Source organism: Chrysemys picta, chromosome 8, assembly GCF_011386835.1.
Source record: "Chrysemys picta bellii isolate R12L10 chromosome 8, ASM1138683v2, whole genome shotgun sequence".
In the NCBI taxonomy this organism is placed as follows: Eukaryota; Metazoa; Chordata; order Testudines; family Emydidae; genus Chrysemys; species Chrysemys picta.
Genome location: NC_088798.1, coordinates 19,796,867 through 19,821,571, shown reverse-complemented (window position 1 = coordinate 19,821,571; position 24,705 = coordinate 19,796,867). Strand labels below are relative to the sequence as shown.

At 38.4% G+C, this 24,705-nt stretch overlaps 1 protein-coding gene across 2 annotated transcripts in view; it reads left to right on the top strand.

Annotated features, from left to right (window-relative positions):
• SERBP1 (SERPINE1 mRNA binding protein 1) overlaps positions 1 to 23,010 on the top strand; it is a 29,883-nt gene extending 6,873 nt beyond the window's left edge. For both annotated transcript variants that reach the window (XM_024103852.3, XM_008166654.4), the window contains exons 5-10: positions 932 to 1,006; positions 10,812 to 10,989; positions 14,705 to 14,752; positions 17,188 to 17,361; positions 18,755 to 18,793; positions 20,042 to 23,010. In XM_024103852.3, coding sequence (XP_023959620.2) covers positions 932 to 1,006; positions 10,812 to 10,989; positions 14,705 to 14,752; positions 17,188 to 17,361; positions 18,755 to 18,793; positions 20,042 to 20,098 — 571 coding nt within the window. In that variant the 3' untranslated portion in view covers positions 20,099 to 23,010. The remainder of the gene's footprint in view (positions 1 to 931; positions 1,007 to 10,811; positions 10,990 to 14,704; positions 14,753 to 17,187; positions 17,362 to 18,754; positions 18,794 to 20,041) is intronic.
• Positions 23,011 to 24,705: the final 1,695 nt, after the last annotated feature.

The following is a 24,705-nucleotide window of genomic DNA, read 5'->3' as shown; positions in this document are numbered from 1 at the left end:
TTCACTTTTTGAAAAGCAGTGATTGTCACTTTGTATCATTTTACATCTACACTTTTTCAAGGGCTTCATTGTCTTTCTAGTCCTCACTTTAATGCCTTGGTCAGTTTTACATTTGAGGAAGAGGCAGGGCACTTGAAGTATTGGGGATTGATACTAAGAGCAATACAAGTCTTGGGAAAACTGCCCAGAAAATTGCAGCAATTGGCCTTCTTAAATCTATAAAGAGACTAACGTTTTTCATGAAATAGTGAGAAAAGCTCAACTTCATGACTAAGGCTCTGTGTTTGACATGGATTCCATGACCTCCGTGACTTCTGCAGCGGCTGGTGTGTCTTGCCCCAGGGCAGCTTGGGCAGCCCCTGGGCCAGGCGCGCCAGCTGCTGCTGGGGCAGTCTTGGGGGGGCCCCCCCGTTCCCCAGCAGCAGGAGTTTGGGTGTGTGGGGGTTCCAGGGCTGGGGATAGAGGTTGGGGGTTGCTTGCCTTTGGGGGGTGAGGGGGCGCTCCCCGGAAGGGCGACAGCAACTCCTTTCCCTCAGCCCTTGCAGCTTCCTTTGGCCACAGTTCCCAGCCACTGGGAGCTGCAGAATCAAGGCTTGAGGTGGAGTGAAGGCAGCAGGTGGAGCTAGAAGCTGGGGTCCCTGCTTCCCAGGAGCAGGGTAGGGGAACCAGCTCCCCAGGGCCGCCCTCCCAAATTGCACCTTCCCACCTCTCCCCAAGTTTTAGTCAGGGGTATATAGTAAAAGTCATGGACAGGTCACAGGCCGTGAATTTGTTTACTGCCCGTGACCTGTCCATGCCTTACTAAAAATACCCATGACTAAAACGTAGCCTTACTCATGACTATTAAGTGAGTCTGCGTTAGAGATTTGGTAACATCTTAGTAGTTTTAAACAGTTAGATGGTGGTTTGAAGAAAAATCTCTTAATTGCAGTGATTTGGATCAGTCAAACGTGACCGAGGAAACACCAGAAGGAGAGGAACACCCACCTGCTGATTCTGAGAATAAGTGAGTACTATCCTTTTTACAACTTTCTTCAATTGCTTCACGTATCATTTAACTATTTTACTTTTTAGTTTCTTGGGTTCTTTGGCCATGGTGCCATTGGCATGAGCTGTTACCCATGGGACAATTGGTATTTCTTCCACAGATACGTAAATGGTCACAGTACTGTTGAAAGACTGGGGAGAAGAGGAGCATGTTCTAAACTACCTTTATTTCTAGATGTTTACATGTTAATGGTTTGTCAACTACTAGGCCGCCTTCAGATTTATTTTGCTAGTAATCTGTTAAATTATAGTTTTAATATGCTTCCAAAATAAGATCTTCAAATCAAAACAAAAAAACTTGAAAGCTACCCAGTCACATCTGAGCAGAGTAACTACGCAGGAGGAGATTGGTAGGCAGCACTTCTTTTTACTTTTGGGTTTCCAAAATAGTTGTATTGCTGATGGCCAAACTTATGAAAATATTCCATGTCTCCCCAGTTCTGTTGCTGTGTGTATGTGTGATTTGCAGATAACTTGACTACTTTTAATTTAACTCAACTTAACCCTCAAAGAAAGAGGGAACCAGAGAATTGGAAATCAGTGATTTTTAACACCCGTTGGATTGGTTGAACAAAAGCAAGTGGCTATATAGGAAACAAGATAATCAGTAGTGGGACATGGGGTTCATGAAAACCTAATGTGAAACTTTGATAAGATAATAAATGTAGTAGATGAATGAAATGTAGTTTGTCAATTTTGGTATGGCATGTGATACGGTTCCATGTGACAATCTCTTAAGAAATGACAACTGGATTAGAGGGTAACTCGGAGTATACATTTGTCTAAGAAAATTCTAATAAGGGATGTAGTACCAGTCAGTTTTCTCATTAATGACTTTGGGGATAGTCATTAAGAGGAGGGCAAAGTTTTATTATTCAGTGAGGGAAATCTAGATAAGAACAGTCAGACCAAAGGTCCATCTAGCCCAGTATCCTGTCTTCCAATAGTGGTCAATGCCAGGTGCCCCAGAGGTAATGAACAGAACAGGAAATCATCAAGTGTCCTTGTCCGTTCCTAGATTGAGTATTAAAGGCCAAATTTTGCCCCTGTAAGGCTGGGGAAGACTCTGATACAGCAGAAGTGCAGTTTGCCCCATGTCCCATGCATCTCTGTTGTGGTGAAGATCCCCACCTTCTAGTATGTAGGTGAGCAGAAGTGGGGTCAGTGGATCCACCAGCAGATTTCCCATGCACTAGGGATGGCAGGGAAGTGCTCAGGATTTTGAACATCTTGATTGGTCCTCCAGAGCCTGAGGCGAGTGTATGTGATGCATTTCCAGGGATTTCTGGTTCAGTCTAACCACTTGCTGCATGCTGGTGTTTTGAAATTTGGCCCCTAAAACAACAAAACAGTAACACAAAAATCTGCTGTGGAAGGGAGACTTATTCAAGATTAGAGTAGGGATCCATCCAACAGGGAGGGTTTATAGATAACTACATTTTCCACAGTGCTGCAGAATTGAGTATATGATGCACTAGATTCCCACTACCCAAAATGATAAATCAGTTGTTAATATAAAAATGTTCTTTAAAACAGATTATCTCTGAAACACTTGATGTGAAGTTTGGGTGGATGAATGAAACTGCATGCTTCTGTTTGTGGCTTTAATAGTAATACCTTTTAAATGTTAACATTTTGTTCTTTACCCAAAAGTAGCTCTTGACATCACCCAAAATGCTCAACTAGTAAGTCAGAACACAGTTTTGGAAAAATCAGCGTTGAGAGCAATAGTATGATAAACATATTATTGATAGATTATTTATTTAAAATAATTACATTGACGTAATTGGCGTTTTGGTACTGAGTCCATTACTACTTGTTACAGCTGTTTAAACAGTTTGTGTCTGGTTCATGTTGAAAATCATTTTTACAGTGTGTATCACATGGAAGTCTTGCATTTGCCTCCCAGAATTGCATTCAATATATACTTTATAGGAAAACAATTATGTTAAACTAAAACCACTAATTTCAATAGCTGTAATGCTAAGCATATTTTGCTGGACGTGTTAGAAGTTTAGTTTGTCGTTATTAAAGCTTGTGTTAAAAATGAAGTGTTTCAAACCAAAACAGACTAATATTACTAATATTAAATATGCTTAACAGTCGATCAAACAATTTTTGCTTCTCCTGGAAGTTACTGGAGTAATATCCTATTCTAGCATGCATCTGAGTAGCATACTAGTGAGAATCTCAGGTGAGCTGCATTTAATGGAAATCAGGTTTCCCCTGCAGCATGGAGTAGCTTAGGTACCTTTGAAGCAGATCTGGAGTATAGAATGCTAAAGTAGGAGAAAGAAGTCTAGTAATTTTAATTTGGTCAAGTTTAGGTAAAAGATGGGTGGGATAGAAAATAAAGTAAGTTTGCAAGCTCACACACTGCTATACATCTTCAAAGAGCAGTACACACATTTATTAGTGTTCCTATTGAACCATGGGGTGGTTTACATAGAATTTCACCCTAAATTTGGAATAGCAATTTGTAATCTGTTTAAATAGCATGTAGACACTTTCCATTAGTAAAATATGCAGAATGCCAACAGAAGGGACGTCCTTAGCCAAATGGGGACAAATAAGTAGAAGGTAACTTTACTGTCCAATGCCTGAGTTAACTGTGGATGTTAGTTTACATAAGCTTCATGGAAGAGATTGGAAGGGAAATTATCCATTGGGAGGCTGCCCCCACCACCTGAGACAGCATAGAAAGTAGCATGGAAACTGGGAATTATGCAAAGAAGATAAGAGGTGGTTGGTCAAACAGGCTTGAGTGGGAGCATAAGATAACTGGATGAAAATGGATATGATGTGGGTAAGTGGGGACTGATGTTGTGTTCTCATGTAAATAGGGCTTCTGTTTGTACAGAGCTATATATATCTTGGAGTTTACACTGAACTCATTTATTTACGTTCGATTTATTTTAAATGTTTGTTCAGCACTCTGGAAGCATGATCATACACTTCACCGTTATTTTCCTTAATGTTCTTTAAACTATCAAATTAAAATTATTTACCCCATTGTTAATGAAATAGGTTTATAGAAAGCTCTCTGAGGTTTTTAAAACTTTAGAATGAGGTATTTGGTAAACTTTTTGTTGGAAATGGAGACCAGGGAGGCAAAACTAAACAAATCCAAACTACTTTGCCGCTAATTTATTATTTTGTTTATTCCTTTGGTTGTAAGTAAAGACCTTTGAATTCAATTTTCTCCTTCTGATTGATCTCATATTGAAGCCACTATGGCTGTGTGATATTAAGGAATTGATTGCCACAACTGATTACTTCAGTGTAGCATGAACTAACGGGAGAGGAATATAATTGAATTGAGAAAGTTCTGGCTTGAGCGCTAATAACTTCTAAAGTCCCTCTTTAGGCATAAGAACGACCGTACCGGGTCAGACCAAAGGTCCATGTAGCCCAGTTTATTGTCTACCGACAGTGGCCAATGCCAGGTGCCCCAGAGGGAGTGAACCTAACAGGCAATGATCAGGTGATCTCTCTCCTGCCATCCATTTCCATCCTCTGACGAACAGAGGCTAGGGACACCATTCCTTACCCATCCTGGCTAATAGCCATTAAAGACTTAACCACCATGAATTTATCCAGTTCTCTTTTAAACGCTGTTATAGTCCTAGCCTTCACAATGTCCTCAGGTAAGGCGTTCCACAAGTTGACTGTGCGCTGCGTGAAGAAGAACTTCCTTGTATTTGTTTTAAACCTGTTTAATACCAGTAGGCACATCATGACCTACTGGTATTTGTTAGAAAAGGCCAGTGCAGTGACTTACTGTAGCTTTTTGTATTGCTAGAGAATTTTCCAGTGCTGGAGGAAGAGACTAGTCTCTTGTTGTGTATTTTATTTATGATGTGCAAAGCTGTCTGATTCAATGGCAGTATGTATTACATCCAAAAAACCTACACTAAAAGAGCATTAAGGTTGCAAAATCAAGCCCTCAAAATTAGAAAATGCCAGAATTAAGGCTGCCTGTGGAACCTTAATTTGGTGCTCTTGTTGAGTATGCATTATGAAACAGTCCTTAATTACAAGAGCACACGACCCTTGCTTCATGCACAGGACAGACTGTGCTCTGGGGGATGAATCAGGGGTTTGTAGTTGTCTGTAAGGACCCCTACCTTGTTTGTAGTGGAAGTTGGAAAATGTACAGTGAATGAGGCATGGAATGAGGTAGAGAGAGGATGTGGTTAATACAGTTGAAAGCCACCCTGTAAAGATAGGTTCTATCGCTGCCTCTGCCAAAGAGGAATTATATGATTCTGGGTAAATCGTGTAAACAAAAATTTTCATAGGCAGTCCTAGGTTTCTCATTTTCTGGTTACCCCATGAGACACCCAGGGTCTGAGTTGCAGCAATTGTGAGCACTCACAACTGCAACTGTTGTAAATGGGGGCTCTCCTTTGAATGTATAAAGTGCTATAAAAAAACTAAGTAATATGAAAAAACAGGCCTTAAATGTAAATGAGGTAATACATTAAAATAAAAAATTAAAATGTGATGCCCAAAATTAGTTTACATTTCTGACAATGTTGGCTTTAATCTCTTTCTCAATGGATATAATGCTACCTCACTTCACATGAGTGTTGTGAAGATAAAATTATTCATGTTTGTAAAGCAATATATTATCATAAGCACTATAGAAAGGGCCCAGAAGAAATTAATGATACTGTTTTCAGCACAGGGTTTGGATGAAGATCAAAAAGAAATATTGAATAGCTTCCTTATCAGTGAGTGCTGTTTGTCCTGTGTTGAATGAGGCTGTGTCATATAGGGGAAAATATGTGATCATGTAACACTGCTCTACAGCCAAAATGCTTCTGAAATAAATGTAGTCAAACTTTACTAATTCTGGGTCACTGAGAACAAAAATGATGCTTAAAATTGTTGATTGGCTCTAGTTTTCAAGATATGCTATTGGGTCAGTATATACGACCCTTGACTTGGGAATGGCGGAGGATAAGTGAGTTATAAAGGGAAGGGATCTCAATTTAAACCAGAAATGACTAAAATACATCTTTGACTGGATCTATGAATAAATCTATGGCTGGGTTTGGACAGTACTTGCTTTTTAGGCAAAACAATGAATGATGCAATCTGAAGCTGGTATTGCGTCATACATGATATGAATTGCATCATGTTATTCCTAGAAGTCATGGATGATGCAATCATAACGAAGCTTACCTCACTCTGCTGAACAAATTGCCCTATATCAGCTCTAGAAATCATACAGTGTCGTGCTCTCTTGTTTGTCAGTGTTTGATTTTGCAAAGGGACACATTTCTGTTTAGCCAAAGTGAGCAGAGATGCCTCGTACTTTTGTGAACAGTGCAGATAACTTCTGCTATGTTTGTGGTGAAGTGACTTCTGCATCACAAAAGCGCAGTATAACCACTATGGTTAAGAAAGCCTATCACCTTTATTTTGGCTGCAAAATTGGAGATCAGGACAAGAGGTGGGCCCCACACATATGCTGCAACGCTTGTGCAACAAATCTTCGCCAGTGGTTTAACAGGAAAAGGAAATCTATGCCTTTTGCAGTGCCAATGATTTGGAGAGAGCCAACAGATCATACCAGCAATTGTTACTTCTGCCTGGTGCCTCCAGTTGGGAAAGGTTTGTCAAAGAAGAAAAAGTGGACTGTGCATTATCCAAACATTCCATCAGTTATACGCCCAGTACCCCACGGAGAAGGACTGCCGGTTCCTGATGCACCAGTATCCTTCTCACTTGAGTCAGACGAGGAAGAGGCTGAAACTTCTGGTCCTGAACCATCAGTGTCACAGGACCCACATTTTCTCCCATCCTCCTCCTCTGAACCACACCTCATAACACAAGGTGAACTGAATGACCTTGTCAGGGATTTGGAACTACCCAAGAGTAAGGCGGAGCTGTTGGGCTCCAGACTACAGCAGTGGAATCTCCTGGCAGGTGATGTTAGGGTTTCCATGTTCCCTGACCGTCAAAAGGATCTTGTCCCATTCTTCTTCATGGAAGATGATCTTGAAGCCTGCAACAACATCAATGGTGTGATGGCAGCCCTCAACATCGTTCACGATCCAGATGAGTGGAGACTGTTCATTGATTCATTGAAGACAAGTCTTAAAGCTGTTTTACTGCATAATGGCAATGTTTTGCCATCAATTCCAGTTGGTCCATATGAAGGAAACCTATGACAACATGAAACAACTTTTGAGGTGCATAAACTGAGCAACATCAGTGGCAGCTTTGTGGCGATTTGAAGGTTGTTGCTCTCTTGCTTGGTCTGCAGACAGCATACACAAAGTACTGCTGTTTTCTCTGCGAATGGGATAGTCGTGCAAGAGATTCCCACTACATCAAGAAAGATTGGCCACTCCGACAGTCATTGGAGCCTGGGAGGAAAAGTCTTCAGCATCCACCACTCGTTGAATCAAGGAAGATTTTGTTGCCACCCTTGCACATCAAGCTGGATCTGATGAAGGACTTGGTCAAGGCCATTGACAAAACACAAGCAGCTTTCAAGTACCTCCATGGAAAATTTCCAAGGTTAAGCTAAGATAAAGGAAGGTGTCTTTGTTGGTCCTCAGATTCGTGAACTTCTTCGAGATGGTGCATTTGACCATGCACTGCGTGGCAAGGAAAAGACGGCATGGAAAGCCTTCCAGTTAGTGGCAATAAATTTTCTCGGAAACAACAAGGCAGACAACTACAGGTTGTTGGTGGAAAACCTCCTCAAGGCATACAAAAGCCTTGGTTGCAACATGTCACTAAAAATACATTTTTTGCACTCTCCTCTAGATTTCTTTCCATCGAACTGTGGAGCAGTGAGCGACGAGCATGGCGAGCAATTTCACCAGGACATTGCAACAATGGAGAAACGCTATCAGGGCAAATGGAGCCCATCAATGCTTGCAGACTATTGCTGGACAGTGACAAGAGATGCTCCATTTAATGAATACAAGAGACAAGCCAAGAAGCGCCGAGTAGACACTGAATAGGACTAAACTATGTACAGAATAGTTTTTTGCCTTTTGTTTCATAATAAATTTTATTTATATAACCCTTTTGCTGATTTTTAAAGTGTTACATAAACAGGACAGGTGAAATATTATCATATAAAGCAACCATAAACACATGAAAAGACCTAGGTTTACAATTTATGATTAAAACTCTACTATCTACACAATATACATAGACATAAAATGTAAAAACTTAAATATCTTAGAAACAGTAGCCAATCAGTTGTTTTAATGGTCATATTTGAATTCAGCACATCAAAATACATAATAAATAGCACATTTTATCTCTGAAGCAGACGACTTCTCAAAAATCGTAGACCAGTGTAATTAAAGACCGTATCATAATGCATATGCACGAGAGGGGCTAATGCTGTACTTAATTTTGGAATTTCCTAACTTTTGAGTGCTTGACTTTGCGACGTTAATGTTCTTTTAACATGATTTCTGGATGCAGTTTCCTAAGTGTTTTCTTTTTTTAAGTTTAAAACTTGAAAGAAAAAAATCATGTGAAACTATATTGATGATCCTGCCCGTGGGTCATCAGCAGGTTGGGATCTTTAAATTCACAGTAGTCCTCTACTGCTTGAGCTAATAGAGTAACTGTGGTAATGGAAGAAGGTTGTGTACCTACCATTAGCAGGAGATGGGGAGACACTTTGCTAGTGGGTTTCAGAAAGTTCACTCAGGAATAATTAAATCAATTCTAGGTTCTCTAAAGGCACATCTACACTACAAAGTTAAGTCAATCCTACGTTAGGTCGACTTACAGCACCGCAGTAATTACTGCAGTTTTTCATGTCCATGCTGCCGTCCTTCTGTGTGGTGTGTGTGTCCTCATTAGGAGTGCTTGCACTGACTGAAGAGGGGCAGTGTGGAGGGCTGAGAGCCTGGGCTCTCAGCTCGGTGCCAAGCTCCAAGCCGGAAGCGTGGCTGCTACCCAGGTTCTCAACTCCCCATGGAGCTCCCAGTTGGAGGTCAGCTACTGCCAGGGCTCTCAGCTCCCCACTCCCTGTGGCAGACAGTTACAGATGCTGCATCACCCAAACTACATCAACCTAAGCTGTACGCCTCTTGTCAAGGTGGATTTACTAGGTTGGTGTAGCAGGCAAGTTACGGTGGCAGGAGGAACACTGTGGTGTGTACACTTACATAGTTAAGTTGATGTAAGCATGCCCTAAGAGAGTGTGCTTTAGTGGTTACAGACCCTTTTTCCCTTGATTTCCCCCCCCCCCACCCCCCACCCGTCTACCTGCCACTTCTGCTCCTGTCCCCTTCTCTGCTACTCCTTGTTGCCTCTAGTCATCTTCCCTATGCTTTTTTCCTATCTGCCCAGCATCACTTCCCTCATCATCCTCTTCTGCATTTGAGCTTCTTCCTTTTCCATCCATGCTGCGTGGGCACCAGGAGGGGGTAGTATTGAGGGTGCAAGGCAGACATTCCTGTTTTTTAGTTCCAGTGCCCCTAGAGGCAGCATGCTTAGTTGCTCTTTGGGGATGGCACATGCAGTCTGATCTCAGGAGTTGTCTTTGCTGAACATGTGCAAACTGAGATATTTTTGGAGGCTTATATCTTTCCACATCTGTGCAAATTTTGAGAGATGGCAAAAGGCATCCTGAAACCTGGGTGATCCTCCTTGCCAAATTTCAGATCCTTCCTCCAAAGCATGGAATAGTAGAGCTTCTTAGCAGAGTAGCTGAAAACAATTTTTTTAACATGGCCAAACTTATTTTCCATAACCTTGTTCTTTGAAACAGCTGAACTGTTTCAGCTGAGTACTTAAGTCTGAGTCTTTGTTTAACATTAAAAAAAATACCTTTCCATTATCACACCAAAAATTAAGGTTACTAAATAACAAGAAACTTTCTCATTTAGTTGATGCTTTTATAGTATTTTACATATGCCTGTGTACACTGTTCTCCCAAGAAGTCCAATGAAATGTAAATAGTGAATGTTAGTGGAATCATTTGCCCTATATAAACATACTAGGTGAAATAGGTACAGCATTGTGGTCTCAGTATGAGTAATTAGAGCACAACCTGTTACTGAACACAGTGACCGAGTATTTAAAAGTTACAAATAGGAGGTTTTTCGGCAGAGATCAGAGACACTTAGTGGGTGAAACTGCAATACTTAGGAATCAGATCTTAAGTTGTTTACCATTATTGTTTCAAGGCAGGTGAGACTATAACTGTGATCTGGTGGAGGTGTAAACCATTTTGTGCATTTTAAGATTAGAAATTGAATGAAGAAACAAAATTATTAAAATACGTATTTGAAAAATTGCCAAGACTGAGAACAGCATATGATAGTGTCCCTCACTTAATTTGCTTGCCATCCCAGTCTTATTTTCATCATCTGCTAAGGGACATCTGAAAAACTGATTCCATGGCAAAAGGTAAAAATCTCATTTGCTGTGAAAAATAGCATTAATGGGTATAGAAATACATTGGGCCTTACTAACTTGAAACTGTTTACTGTGCTCTACTCCCATTTTGTTCAGGGGCTGTTGCTGAGTTTTTATTGGTTGGTTAGGGTGGACATCCCATCTTACTTTTGAAAAGCAACACACCTTTTCTGTAGGGCAGAGTTCTGAAGATTTTCTACTCTGTATCCTAATAACTACTACTAAATCTTTGACACAATGAATTCCCCTATATTCTGATACTGATGCACTGTTTTTGGATTTGCTATGCATAGTTATTTAAAATATTAATGAATAGAAATTAAGTAATCATAATAAAAATGAATTTCATTCAGAGAGAATGAGGTGGAAGAGGTTAAGGAAGAAGGCCCAAAAGAAATGACCCTGGATGAATGGAAAGCTATTCAGAATAAGGATCGTGCAAAAGTTGAATTCAACATCCGTAAACCAAATGAGGGTGCTGATGGGCAATGGAAAAAAGGATTTGTTCTCCATAAGTCAAAGAGTGAGGAGGTAAAGTAAAACTTAATGGTGTTCCAAAGTGCCTAGATCTCATGCTGTTAAAATATATTTACTGTTTGACTTGCAGATTTTATTTCTTGACATGAAGATTATGGCAATAAAATTGCTGTTTAAAAGCAGGAATTAGGGTGCTTTGCTATTAAAATTTTTAAGCAGCATAAATAAAACTGTTTAGTGCAGTCAGTTTCGGCTACTGGGCTGTCTCTTTTTAGCTTAGTGGGTATTATATTTTTATCTACAAAAGTAAAACTCTGGAGAGGTACTGCAGTTTTGATAGGTTCATAAGGAAGTTCTTTTTGAGCATTTAAAATAAAACCTTACCTTATCAACATGTAAGTGCATTTAAACAAATTATAGCTTAAACTTTGAAAGGCATTTGATCAAGTATCGGATAATACATTCAGTAATTTTTTATTGTTACTGTCATGCCCAAAGGTCTCAGTCAGGATACGAGCTCATTCTAGTAGGCCCTGTACAAATGTGTCTGAACATACAGGCCCTGTCTGTAACATCTTATTTCATAATGTCAGTATCCTGATGTTTTGCAGTGCTACCTAGAGCACCTGTAAAGAATATTAAATTAAAGAAACCATGGAGTACTTGCTATTTTTCTGTAATGTTCATTCTAGTAACTGTTTTATGAACCAGAAGAAGGGCAATCCTGTGTTTGTGAAGAATCACAGTATCCAATCCCCACAATATCTAGCAGATTATCAGACCTCGCACACTGGCGTTAGAAGCTTCACAGATGCAAATTCCTTTGAATTTGCTTCCTCTCCTGAAACTTAAACTGCATCGTTTTCAAATGCAGGCTGGCCAGTGGTTTAAAACAGCTTTGCAAACAGTCGTTAAGGGGCTTTTTAGTTGGTCTTTGTTTTAAATATTAGCTTCAAAAAAGGATGAGTGACGTGGTCTGTGACAAGCCAAGGATCTAGAACTTTGTTCCATAGTTTGCACTGACTCCCACTAAGCCAGTAAATTGTAATTACTCTCCTTAGTTTTTCCAATTGGATAAATTGATGCTCTCAGCTTTTTACATCTGTCACTCTTGTTAAGTATACATACACAATTTATTTTTCATAGAATTTAAACTACATGCATGGATAGATGAGCACTCTAGCCGCAGTTCGTCGTCTATAAAATGAGGGTACTAATACTAGCCTCTTGTTGAAGAGTACATTCTGAGACTAGGCAGTACTTGGATAATACTGTGATTGTGGCTATATAAGTGCTTAGATCTGTGTGCTGTTACAGACTCAGTAGTTGCCATTTTACTTAAACTAAAGAATATTTAAAATTTGTCAATAAAAACACTTGAATGTGCATGGCATCAGTAGAAAAGACAGGTTTTTATTTTTTAGTTTAAATTTTGCCTTGCAGTATAGAAATAAACGAATTCACTCTTCTGAAAAGCCTTTTGGAATGACATCATTGGGAGTCCGTATTTTATGGGGAAAGTAAGTTGTAAGCTGGGGCAGTGTTTGTCTTTTTGTTCTGTGTTTATATACTGCCCAGCACAGCGAGGTTCTGATCCATCACTAGGGCTCCTAGATGCTACAGTAACACAAATAAAAAAAATAATTTCCTGGGTTAATTTGTTTCTATAAGATCCAGCTCTTGCTAGAAAGGCAAAGTGGAGAATGATGAGATTATACTAGGAAAAACTGACTTCCAAGGTATATAGACCATATAATTCTTTCAGAGAGAGAGAGAATTTTCTAATTGCTGTTAAATAATTGATTTTTTTATTTACCTATATGTTTGTGTGTTAAGGCAATCTAATATTGCTTTGGAAGTTTAGCAGCTCTTGAAGTCATGCAGACAGTCTGGAACCTTTTTCTCTAAACCAGATCAGTTTGGTATCTGGCCAAGGAGACTTGAATTTTATTGTCTCCTCTAAAAATAAAATAAGGATAAAATACTGCGGCAATACTGTTGAGCACATGCAAAGGTATATACATACCATATCTTTTATCTTAATTAGTAACTCTCTTTTTTCTGGCGTTGCAATTTTTAATTTTTAAAAATTTATATAAAGACTCTCAGTATTTCAGCTCAACAAACGCCTCTCCCCATCCGTATTGATTTGTCATTGATTCAAGGAAGGAGATACGTTTTTATTAGCTAAATATGGAAAGGGAGCTTTTCATAACATAAGTCCCAGAATAGCAGTTGCATGAGCTCTCTCCCAACAGATTGAGGAGTACAATAATCCAAAAGTTGTCAAACAGAATCTGGAAATCGATATTTCTGGCTATTTCCATTCCTCCTTCTTTCATACCACCTGATCAACCATGAAAGCATGAAATCTGATGATGTGATATGGAATAATTCATATTTAGGCCACTGGTGCAAACTTTGCTCTCATCGATAGCAATCAAAAGTTGCCATGCAATAGTGGTTTGGCTTGTATATAAGTTTGAAGTTTCAGTCCAGGTCCTTCTGGATGTTGTGGACAATACAGATGATCACCGTGTGCCTCAATTGATAGTCTCAACAGAGTAATCAGGCATTGAATGGGCTTGGTGATGGAACAATTTTCAACCCTTCAAATACATTTTGAGATAATTGGTGGGCAAGTGCCACCCTGAGTCTCTAAGGATAGAGGACTTAAGTGCCATCTGCCTTAAAGTCATGAAAGAATTGCCCCCCATACCAACCTCAATTTTCTTGTTTGCTGTTTCAAGGAGTTGCAGCCAAGCATTTATCTAGCTGTTTTATCCTTTTCAGATTTTCCATGAAACAGTAAAAAACTGGTGGTTGTCTAGTAACATTCACTCAAAAGTGTCTCTCATTGTTAGATTTAAGATGAGATCTGTTGAATATTGGGAATCCTGATCCAAATCCAATAAAACCCTTTCCACGTACACATTAAATTGGATTGTGTGACATAAAACAAACCTCAAATGTTTCCCTTCAGATTTGTTTTACTGAGTCAAATACACAAATTCTGTTGACATAGCTGAAAAATCAAAATGTAAATGGCATTGTAAAAAGGATTTAACGTTTCAGGTTTAAATAATTTTAGTGGTGAAAGACTTGCTGGCAAATCAGTCCATATCATACATGTTTGCTGTACAGATTGTTTGCTGTGCTTCCAAGCTTTCTTGCCTGTCCTAATTTTCATAGAGAGAGAGTGTGATGGGAGGTACCTGAAAAAGCTTTAAATTGTTTGTTGGAAAATACCTGAGATTTTTGAAAATTCAGAAAACTGTAAGTCCTCTTTGTAAACTTTTTCTGGTTCTTTTTTTTTTTTTTTTTTTTAAATGACCCTTTGTGAAAAACACAAGATTTCTTATATCAGCCTTACAGTTGGAACAGTGACACACAAATCCAAACTATGTGTAGATATTTTTTTACCGGATGAGCAATATTTTAATAGACCATCTTAGGTTCTTATACTGTACCACTCACTGAGAACCTGAGATGTGAATTTGCATCTTTGTTTCCTCACTGGGTTTGCAGTTGTGGTATTTTAAATTTGACCACTGTTGAATCAAGATACGTCACTCCATGAATCTGCAATTGTACGCAGTCTTTTTCTCTTTGTGGGTACTTGTGTAGCCTTTTATTGTTTCATGTACTCAGTGGCGTATGTATTCAGCCGGTTGACTTAATCTTAGTGCCTGGTATTTCTGTATGTAATGGAGTCTCCTTTCTTCCTTTTGTTTTTATACCTTTGGTGTGGACACACAACTTGCATCAGACAAAGGGGATGACAGAAATGCCGGGGAGTCCGCTGGAGTCAAATGAGGTACCAATCCTTTATAGCTGTAATTAGTGATATTTATCGTATATGCTCATTCATTAGCCCGTTCGTTTATAAGCTGACCCCCCAAGATGGTTACGTAAAAATAGCAATAGTATGTCCCTTTCATAAGCCGACCCTATATTTCAGGGGTTGGCAAACTTTGGCTCCTGGCCCGTTAGGGTAAGCCGCTAGCGGGCCTGGACATTTTGTTTACTTGGAGCATTCACAGGCACGGAGCCCTTCAGCTCCCAGTGTCCATGGTTTGCCATTCCAAGCCAATGGGAGCTGAGGGGCTCCATGCCTGCAGACGCTTCCGGTTAAAAAAAAAAAAAAAAATTAGATATTCAATTCAGTGATTCCATAGAGTTTAAAATAATCAAATTTTGGTGTCAACCCATTTATAAGCCGATCCCCGCTCTTTGATGCATCATATTTTACCAAAAATATTCAGCTTATGAACAAGTATATACGGTATGTTTTGATGTGACCTCCTTAATCAGCTAATCATTATATGAAAACATTTATATGCAAGGAAATTAATAACAATAGAGCATATAATATATGGTGTGTATATATATAACTCTTCTGTCCATGCCTGGTGCCTTGCTGTGTATCACGTATGACCATTTCATAACTAGAATGTTTGCTCCCCACAAAATTACAACCCTTTGCTTCCTAAGTGTCTGCTTGTCTACTTCTTTCATAAGTCCCTCTTACTTTTTTCATACTACGCCTTATACACAGAAGCCACCTCCCTGAGATAGTCCATAAAGTTATTTTTCACAACCCACCTCAAGACCCACTTCTGCCGTGATGCCTACAGGAAATCATCAGCTGATAATGGCGAGATAGTGCCAGAGAGAATTGCTGTTTGTTCGTTCATACTTAGAATAGCTTTCAAAATGAGGTGGAAACATCAAGCCATGCATAAAATGTGCCGGTGTAATCATATGTTCTTATTACTATTGCCCTCATTTCCCTCCTGTTTTTTTACTCTCTTGTTAGTTTGTCTTAAATTAGATCGTAAGTTCTTTTGAGCAGGGACAGTATCTTTATATATGTTTGTATAGAGCCTTCCATGATTCTCACAGTGGGGCTTTTATGTGCTACCCCAGTTTACTAAAAATATTCATTTTCTGATGTGTTATGCAGCCTCTGGTTGTTCAAGCCATAATGTGTATTTATTGCAATAGTTGAATCATCTCCTTCTCTTCTCCTCCTCTCCCCCCTCCCAAAATCATAGTAGAAAATAATCGGTCTGAAGTCAACAAACATTTATTTTAACTTCAGCAAAAAAGGGGGGATTATGTTCTCTTTGAAATTAAATTATTTAATGTTAACTGACAATTGCTATTTATGGCTCTTTATTCTGATAAAATCTGTTTTTGAATAAGCTAACTCTTTTGATAAAACTAATTCTCCTGGTAGGCTATTAAGTTTTCAGTTTCAGTAAGTACATTTCAGGAAGCCAGCTCAAAAAAGATGCATGTAAATTGCTTTGTAATGTTGATATAGTTTTCTAGACTTCCCACTGATTTTGTTTTTTGTTTTTTTAATGATTAATTGTATTATGTATGTGTTTGTTAATAACACACCCAGCCTTACTGACTTGCCAATATACATTTTGGTATTGGTACTTAGGATTCCTCAACACAATAAATGCTGAATACCTTGGGGGCCAACTAGCTCCAGAAGATTTTTTTTTAAGTATGCACTAATATGGCACAAAGTTAGGGCTCTTGTGTAATTTTCACTATAGCTCATGATACCAGTTTGTTCTTTTTTTAAGCATGGTATGTTCGCTGCCATCATGGTTGTAGTATATCGTGCGTACATCTAATCCATCGGCCATTTGGGGCAATGGTATGGTGGGTGAAATACTATAAAACTTTTTTTCTTGGCTTTAGATAGTACAGAGGGATATGCAAATAGAGAAAGTTAAAAAGCAGTCATGTTAAATATGCAAAGGTTATCGACATTCAGTGAATAACAATTGAAATATAGAACTAGCAGGGGTCCTGGAAGAGGAGAGAACAATAGAAAATGAGATTCAGTATTGCCTTTTTATTGTTCTTAGTGAGAAAGATATGGATGCTAAGTAAATTCTTTCTTTTCTGTTTTCAGAAAAGCTAAATCAGCTCTTGTTCCTTTAATGGAATACAGGAAAGATCTAGGAATAGCCCAGTGTGTTCCATTTAAAGTTCTTTTGGTAAATGTTTCCTTTGCTGTATGCCAGCTTGTATGTTAGTGGAATTTCTGTATTATTCAAACAAAGTTGATATATTTCTCATAAGGAGAAGAACCTGCTGGTTTCTTGATCTTAGACTCTGAACATAGCATACTTATGTACTTGCTTAAAGCTAAGTGATTGTAAGAGCAGGGCCTTAAATCGGAGTGTTTTTTAAGTGGTGTGGTGGATGCTTTCATTTTAATTTTAGGCTCATGCTGAAGACTCTGTAATGGATCATCACTTCCGTAAACCAGCAAATGATATTACGTCCCAGCTGGAGATCAATTTTGGAGACCTTGGTCGCCCCGGACGTGGTGGCAGAGGTGGTAGAGGTGGCCGGGGGCGTGGTGGAAGGCCCGGGCGTGGAAGCAGAACTGACAAGGTAAGTAATCTGCTTAGATCCACAAATTATTTTCTTTTTAACAGTCTCTTTCCCAGCAAATTGGGTTAATAGATGATAAAGCTTTTCCAGAAATCTCTGCCATTTTTAGATAAGCCATTATTTTTAACATGAGTAGTTAACCACTGCAGCAGTTTACCAAGGGGTGTGGTGAATTTTCCATCACTGACAATTTTTAAATCAAGATTGGGTGTTTTTCTAAAAGATATTTTCTAGGAATTATTTTTGGGAAGTTCTGTGGCCTGTGTTGTACGGGAGGCCAGACTAGATGATCAGTGGTCCATTCTGGCCTAGGAATCTGTGATATATGTGTATTCTTTTTATAGAGATCATTGTTTTAGTAGTAAATCCTTCCTCCTCCTGTTGGAGTGGAGAAAGAGCCTGTCACAGCTAGGAAACACATAATCAGCACTTTTGAGGTACTTAAACTGCATAATTAGCATATATCCCTGTAAGTTTCAGGTAAACTAGTTTTCTGCTAGAACTTAAGGATGCAACTTGGCAATGTTTTCATTATTGGCAAAATTGACTCTCAAAGGTTAGTATCTCTCTACAGGGATTCTTTCAGGTTTCATTATAGGTTACACGGTGCCTAGGAATGCTTTGTCATCTCTAATTGTCTATATTATCCCTGACACGCAACTCACAGTTTATGGTTGCATTTTTTCCATTGACTGAGACATATTCCAGAAGATGTAAATTTTCCTCTAGAAAAGTATGCAAAGTTAGCAGACTGTAGAAACCAGGTCTTCATGTTTTCACTTAAAATACTTATTAATTCCCTCTACCTTTTCTTGTCCTCGGTAGACTTCCGTCATTACTGCTTTAGTAGTTTCTATTTTCCTGGTTTCTGCAACAATTCTCTCTCACTAGAAAGCGAAAGCACCTAGGGCTTGTCTGCATTAGAAGAACTGTACCAGTATAACCCTAAAGCAAATCATCCCTGCTATAGATACAATATGAGCAAGTTTAGTTGGTCATTTAACCAATTTAAGTGCATCTATGCTAGAGGTTTGCACCTTTAAATTTATTTAGTTGCAGCACTGGTGCAGTTTTTCAAATGTAGGCCAGCTTGTAGTCACTCCTTATTCAAAATACCTTGCTCACTTGCACCACTCACAGAAATCTGGTTTTCTTTTCTCTTCTGCATTCGCTCATCTTGGATGTTTAGATTTAGTAGTTGGGAAATGCTTCTACAAATGCTGTTGAATTGGGTTTTCTTTCCTTAGAATCACGCCCAAAATCCAGGTATTTCTTGTTCTAACTTGGTACTCCAGTATGACATCTAATTTCTTTGACTGTTTTTGTGATGGCATTCTTGAAGGCTTTCAGATCTTGCAGCTATTTTGTGTTGACTTTGTGTGTTTCCTTCCAGTTGGTGAAGGAGTTTGACGTGATCCACACACCCAATCAGGTTGGTGATTTACAATGATAGTGTTTTGTTTATTTTACCTTTGAATTAGGCTAGTCTATTGCGGAGACAATTGGTTTCTGCATGGATTGGCTTCTATGGCTTATCTTTTTAGTTTTGATGGAATGGAAAAACAGGAGGGCTAGAGACCTGGCATAGCAGATCCTTGTCCCTCTGATGTCCATACTCCCAGCGATGGAGGGGTGTGTGTGTGTGTATGTGTATGTATATATATAAAAAAATAGGGGACTGCTTTCTTGCCTCAGTCTTATATTTGGATTTTGGCATTTCTGCCCTTTCTGTTCGTTTGAAATTCCTTCTTGCTTGCAATTGCAGTTTGGATTTTTGGAACATTGGGTTGAGGTTGAAGCCTCTTCATTCCTAATTTAATCATTACATCTTTATTCAGATGCAGCATAGCAACCTTCATAAAAGATGGTTGAAGATGTGCTTAAGGGACTTTTTAGTTCAGCTTTAGCTTGCCAATTGTTGCTTGGTGTATTTCAACTCTAGTATATGTTAGCACAGGTTTCCACTGGAACTCAGACTTGGGTTTAACAGAATTCTATTCCTGAAAAACTAGTCTTATTTAAATTCTGTGAATTCCCAAGAAACTTATTTTTCCCCAGTTCTATTGTATATCTCTGTGTTGGCATAAATAGTTACAGATTTCAAAGTGACAAAATATTTACATTTTCATCTATGAATAAAAACTATACAGTCAACAACACTGTTGTGACCCATCCCTTTATGCCATGACAAGACTTAGAATTTGTGTCAATATATGGCCACATCACAGGTTGTCACTTCGTTCATGTCTAAGGCTGTACTTCTAATAGAATGGGATCAGCCATATGTAAACACACACACACACGTTTCATAGTGCCATGTGTTTTTCAAAAGGTATAAGAGAGATGTACTATACCTATAGTGATGTCCAAAATGGATAACTGAATAGTGGAGTAGCAGCAGTAAAATGTTAGTGTGAGAGATCTGACAGTACTTAGAATAATTCTCAGTGTGATTTATTGTGGAAAAAATCATAGGAAATTTCAGTAATTTTATTCTGACTGTTTTATATACTACTTTGAAAACCCATTGTTTGGCATTTTAGCCATTTTCTTAACTTTAAGCTTCCAAATTGCTAGACACAAGTGTATCATTATGCATAACATTAAAAAAGACGAAAAGTGTAAAGATTAAAAACTTTGTGGTTCTCCAGTTAATTTCTATAATATGTTTTTCTTTCAGTCAAGTGCTTCTGCTCCTGATGTAGATGACCCAGAGGCTTTCCCAGCTCTGTCCTAAACTGGATGTCATAAGCCACCTCTGCCCCCTCGCTGGGCCCTCCTCTACGAGGCTTGCATGCTTAAGGATCCTAAACAACTAAGAAATTTAAAAAATGAGACTGTCATTCATACCATTCACACCTAAAGACTGAATTTTATCTGTTTTGAAAATGAACTTCTCTCGCTACACAGAAGCAACAATATGGTAGTCAGTTTTGTATTTAGAAATGTAATGGTAGCAGGGATGTTTTCATAATTTTTTCAGAGATTATGCATTCTTCATGGATACTTTTTTGTATTGCTGCTTGAAAATATGCGTTTCCAAACTTGAAATATAGGTGTGAACAGTGTGTACCAGTTAAAGCTTTCACTTCATTTGTGTTTTTTAATTCGGGATTTTAGACGTTTTCTCCAAACTACAAACTGGTTTTTAAATATTGCACACTATTTCTGTTTCCTTTAATACCTACTTAGCCGATTTTTATCAACCCATGGTCAGTTGGGATACATAGAATTTAATTTGGCAAATTGTTAGTACCATGTGGAATACTATTCTGGAATACTTTAATTTAGTTTTTAATACTTAATTTCAGACTTGGAAAAACAGTCATTTTTCATCTATCTTTGGTAGTTTGTTGTGTATGCAGAATCTTTATACAAAGTTGATATCAAATACTTGAAAAATAGTCAAAGCACATTGGTTTTTGGTCAAGTACCTGCATATTGATCCAGCAGTGATGTGCAGATGATTGGTCTAAAAAGTTTTTTAAAATTATATTACACCTTTCACTCACCCTTTTTACCTTTATTCCTTTCTCCTTTCAACAAAACTAGATACTTTTATTGGTAAACGTTGTTTATCCTACTTAATATTATTCTTTGGGAAAGTATCCTCTAGACTGGGGCAATTCTAATTCTTTCTGCTCTACAGGACTGGGAGGTGAGAAAGGGAGCATCATCTATTTCTAATACAGTCTATTTAAATTTCATTTGGACTATGGAATTTTGGCAGTGCAGTATGTTTATATAAATACATCACCATCTGATGTATTTACACACTGTTCCATTAGCTGCAATTCTTGTTCTGAAGAGGAAAACAAAGGACACCATCTAGGCCTGGGAGGAGAATATTTGACTCATTTAAGTCCGAACAAATCCCTTAAATAGGAGACATCTGTGGTCTGCATGGGATACAAACCAAAAAAACCTTACCTTTTGCTCTAAATTTTGTTCTGAAGTTTTGCTCCATTTCTTCACCCTTTGGTCTCTGATTACTCGCTGACAAATAAATGTTTTTCAGAGGGTGATTGTAAGAAGACCTGCTACGCCCTGTAGAAATTCCTTCTAGGTTAATTTAATCCCTGTGAACAGGAACATTACCACTTTCCAAATATGAAAGGACTTGAGAGAATGACTAATAAAAAAAGATTTCTTAGGTTTTTTCTTTTGTCTGCAGCATTTGTTAGGAGACTAGAAACAGGTTGCTCATTTTATTTAATGTTTTATTCTTAGAGCAGCTTTAAAATATTTGTAGTTTCTTAACCAGATAGATAGAAAACAAATGGTAATGCCCTATTTTTTTAAAATCTGTATAGGACAGGCAAAAAATATTGGAAACCTTTGGATATGAAACTTTTGTTGTTTAGCTGGCTTGCTTTATCTAAACTATTTTCTACCCAAAAAACCCCAATACACACTTGTGCTGATTTAAACAAATGTTAATACCATTGGATTAGACTCTTGCAGTGCACTCACTTATCAGTTTAAAATAGTTGGCTCTGTGAAGGAGTACATTTTTCCAAACAGTGGATAGTAACATTTTTTGTTCCTGGATCAGACACTCAACATGTTTTACACAGGTGCTTAGCATTGGGATATTCCAGTTCCTGGCACCAAGAGGTAAATCTTCATTAATTACTTGTGTTCCCTTTGCAATTGCACATTCCACACCATGGAATGTGTTGAAGGTTATAATGGCATCTGTCAATTAGGAATACAACTGATAATACAACTGTGCAAATAGCTTGATTTCCAGAATCACCTTAATTGAAAAGCTTTTGCTGTAATAGAATCCCTTCCACCCAAACTATATATTTGTGCTCTCCACCATGAATCTTAACTCTTTATCCAGACTACTCCTGTGCCAGTCAAGCATTTTGAGCCTTGCTACCCTGACATTGTCACAGAAGTTGTCTGCCTCTTTGCATATCAGAGTATAGAGCAATACCTTGAATAACATGTCAGATATAATACACCTTTTAAAGACAGCCTGTACATAAAGTTGGTCCATCTGCTGTTCTGATAGATGTAAATTTGCCTCTTTTAGTCCATTTATGTCAAGAACTAAAACTGTGAAGTTATCTCTCTCTAATATTAGTGGGTGTTAACTGACATAAAGGTTTATTTTCATGCTCTTTTTAAAAATGTCCTGAAAACAGACATAAGAATCCATTTAGGTTCAGGTGTCTCTTCTAGTTTCTGTCCCAAGTGTTCTAAATCTTATGGTGGTAGTGCCCTGGCATATCCGTTGCCAGCAATGGACTTCGCTTTGGGTAAATGTCTCCCTCCATTGAGTAGTTCCAATATTTGCTATTGATGAGCTTCTCTTCAGTAACTTGTCTTGTCCTCTTGCTTGCTCATCATGCTGCCATGCTATGACCAGAGCTTGTTCATATTTAAAAAAGCTGGGTCAGAACAGAAAAGTTCACTCAATGTTTATGGAGGGAAATGGACAGAATCACAATACAGATTGGCTTATGATTGTACTAATTCAAAGGATTGAGCATGAAAGTTCATCTTATAACCTGAATACCATTGATCCTGGTAGAAACTATTAAGATTGATAGATAAATACAAGTGTTGGCCTCATGGAAAAGGGCATAAACTATTTTAAGGAAAATTAAACAAGGATGATAAGCCTTTTTTTGTGGATATGGTGTCTGCACCTGTTACTTTCAAAGAGAAGAGATTACTGTCATTTGACCCAATACCTTTTGCCCAGTGACATTGATTTGTATATCCATGTCCCTTAATAAATGCAGTACATATGCTTAGGACTGACCCTTCCAAGCATTTTCTAACCTATTTTATGATTGATTATAGGGATAGCTTCAGCCTCAGTATCCCTCCCACATCTACATTTATTTACGCTTGAAAAATGGCTAGTTGTAAAGTTAAAAGCTATCACTTTTGTGTGATGTGATCACACACAATGTAGTCTGCATAATGCTCTACAAGAGCACTAATGGATGCACAGATTCCTGCTGATGTCTTATGATCCTGGTACACTGATCCGTACGCCAAGGCAGCTATGTTGGCTTCTGCAATAAAAACAGCAAAGTAACAGTCTTGATAGTGAAATAAAGAAAAGTTGGGGAAAGAAATGTTTTATTCTCACGAGCATTTATACAGACTATGGAGTTTAAGTACTTTACCTCTGGGTCTGAATGTGGATTTTATGATTGATGCCAATCAATTTTTCAAGCTTGAAACGAGGCTTTTAAGCAAGTTTCACATTGAAACTGATTACTGGGTCAACAGACTTCATAGAGCTTAAATTCTATAATAGCAAAGACTATATTAACTGCTTAATTACAGTTATTGATGCTGCACTTCTAGAATCAGCTAGCTGTACATGAAGTGGTGTGCAGCATTATGTGGATGAGTGCTGGGAGAACGTCAAATAAAATAGCTGTTTTTAGACTCCCATTCTCAAATGATTTATAATACAGGCATCTAATTTGGTTGTGGAAAGATGCCATAAGGTACTTACCGGTGGGTACTACTTTTTCTCTGACATGCCCTACCAGAATCTTCTACCAAAGTTATTAACAGATGAAATCGCAGCTTTTGAAAAGGGAGAGATCTTCTTGGATGTCATAGCCAAATACGTTGTTTTCCCTGACTGTTAAGTCTAATGATAAACCATTGGACCCACAGGACTGAAGACCTTTGCATGTACTCCAGGTTGTGTTGCTGATAGTAGTTGTCTAGCAACAAGCTTCTGGGACCTGAAAATGAAGCAGATAGGGTAAAAAGCCGGTAGTATTTCCTTAGGGAGAAAAAATATTGTTCCTGTTTTGCAGACCACTTTCATTAGAATGACTAATAAGAAAGTGGCCCTGTATAAAGCTAGGACAAAATTCAAATGTTGTATTGGCTGTCTGCAAGGCTGCCTGAAGCCCATATGGCATGATGATTTAAGTCTACTTTGTTCACAGGTGAACTTTCAGTTCCATTGTAAAGATTGCTGTTCCTTCAGAACAAATCTTTGTCATGGCTTAAAGCTATTTTCATTTTGCCTTCAGCAAGGTTTACATTTTATATAGAATAAGAATAAAAGAGCAGTGATTTCTGTTCTTGTCACTAGTGAAGTAGTTGCAGTGCGCCCTGCTCTTATAAACAACGGGCATCTGCTCAGACTATTAGAGCCCTTCCAGGGTAAGATGCATTGGCCCTCAGAAGAGGCTTGCAGAATACCACACACCTGCACTACTTGGTTTAGCCTAAAGACACAAAAAAGCGGCGATCGCACTTTGACTTGCTGTAGCCTCATAGGCCACACTTCCACATGAGAAGTCAGTGCTCTCTATCAACACTCCCACTTGCTGCTGGCTGGAAATTCAG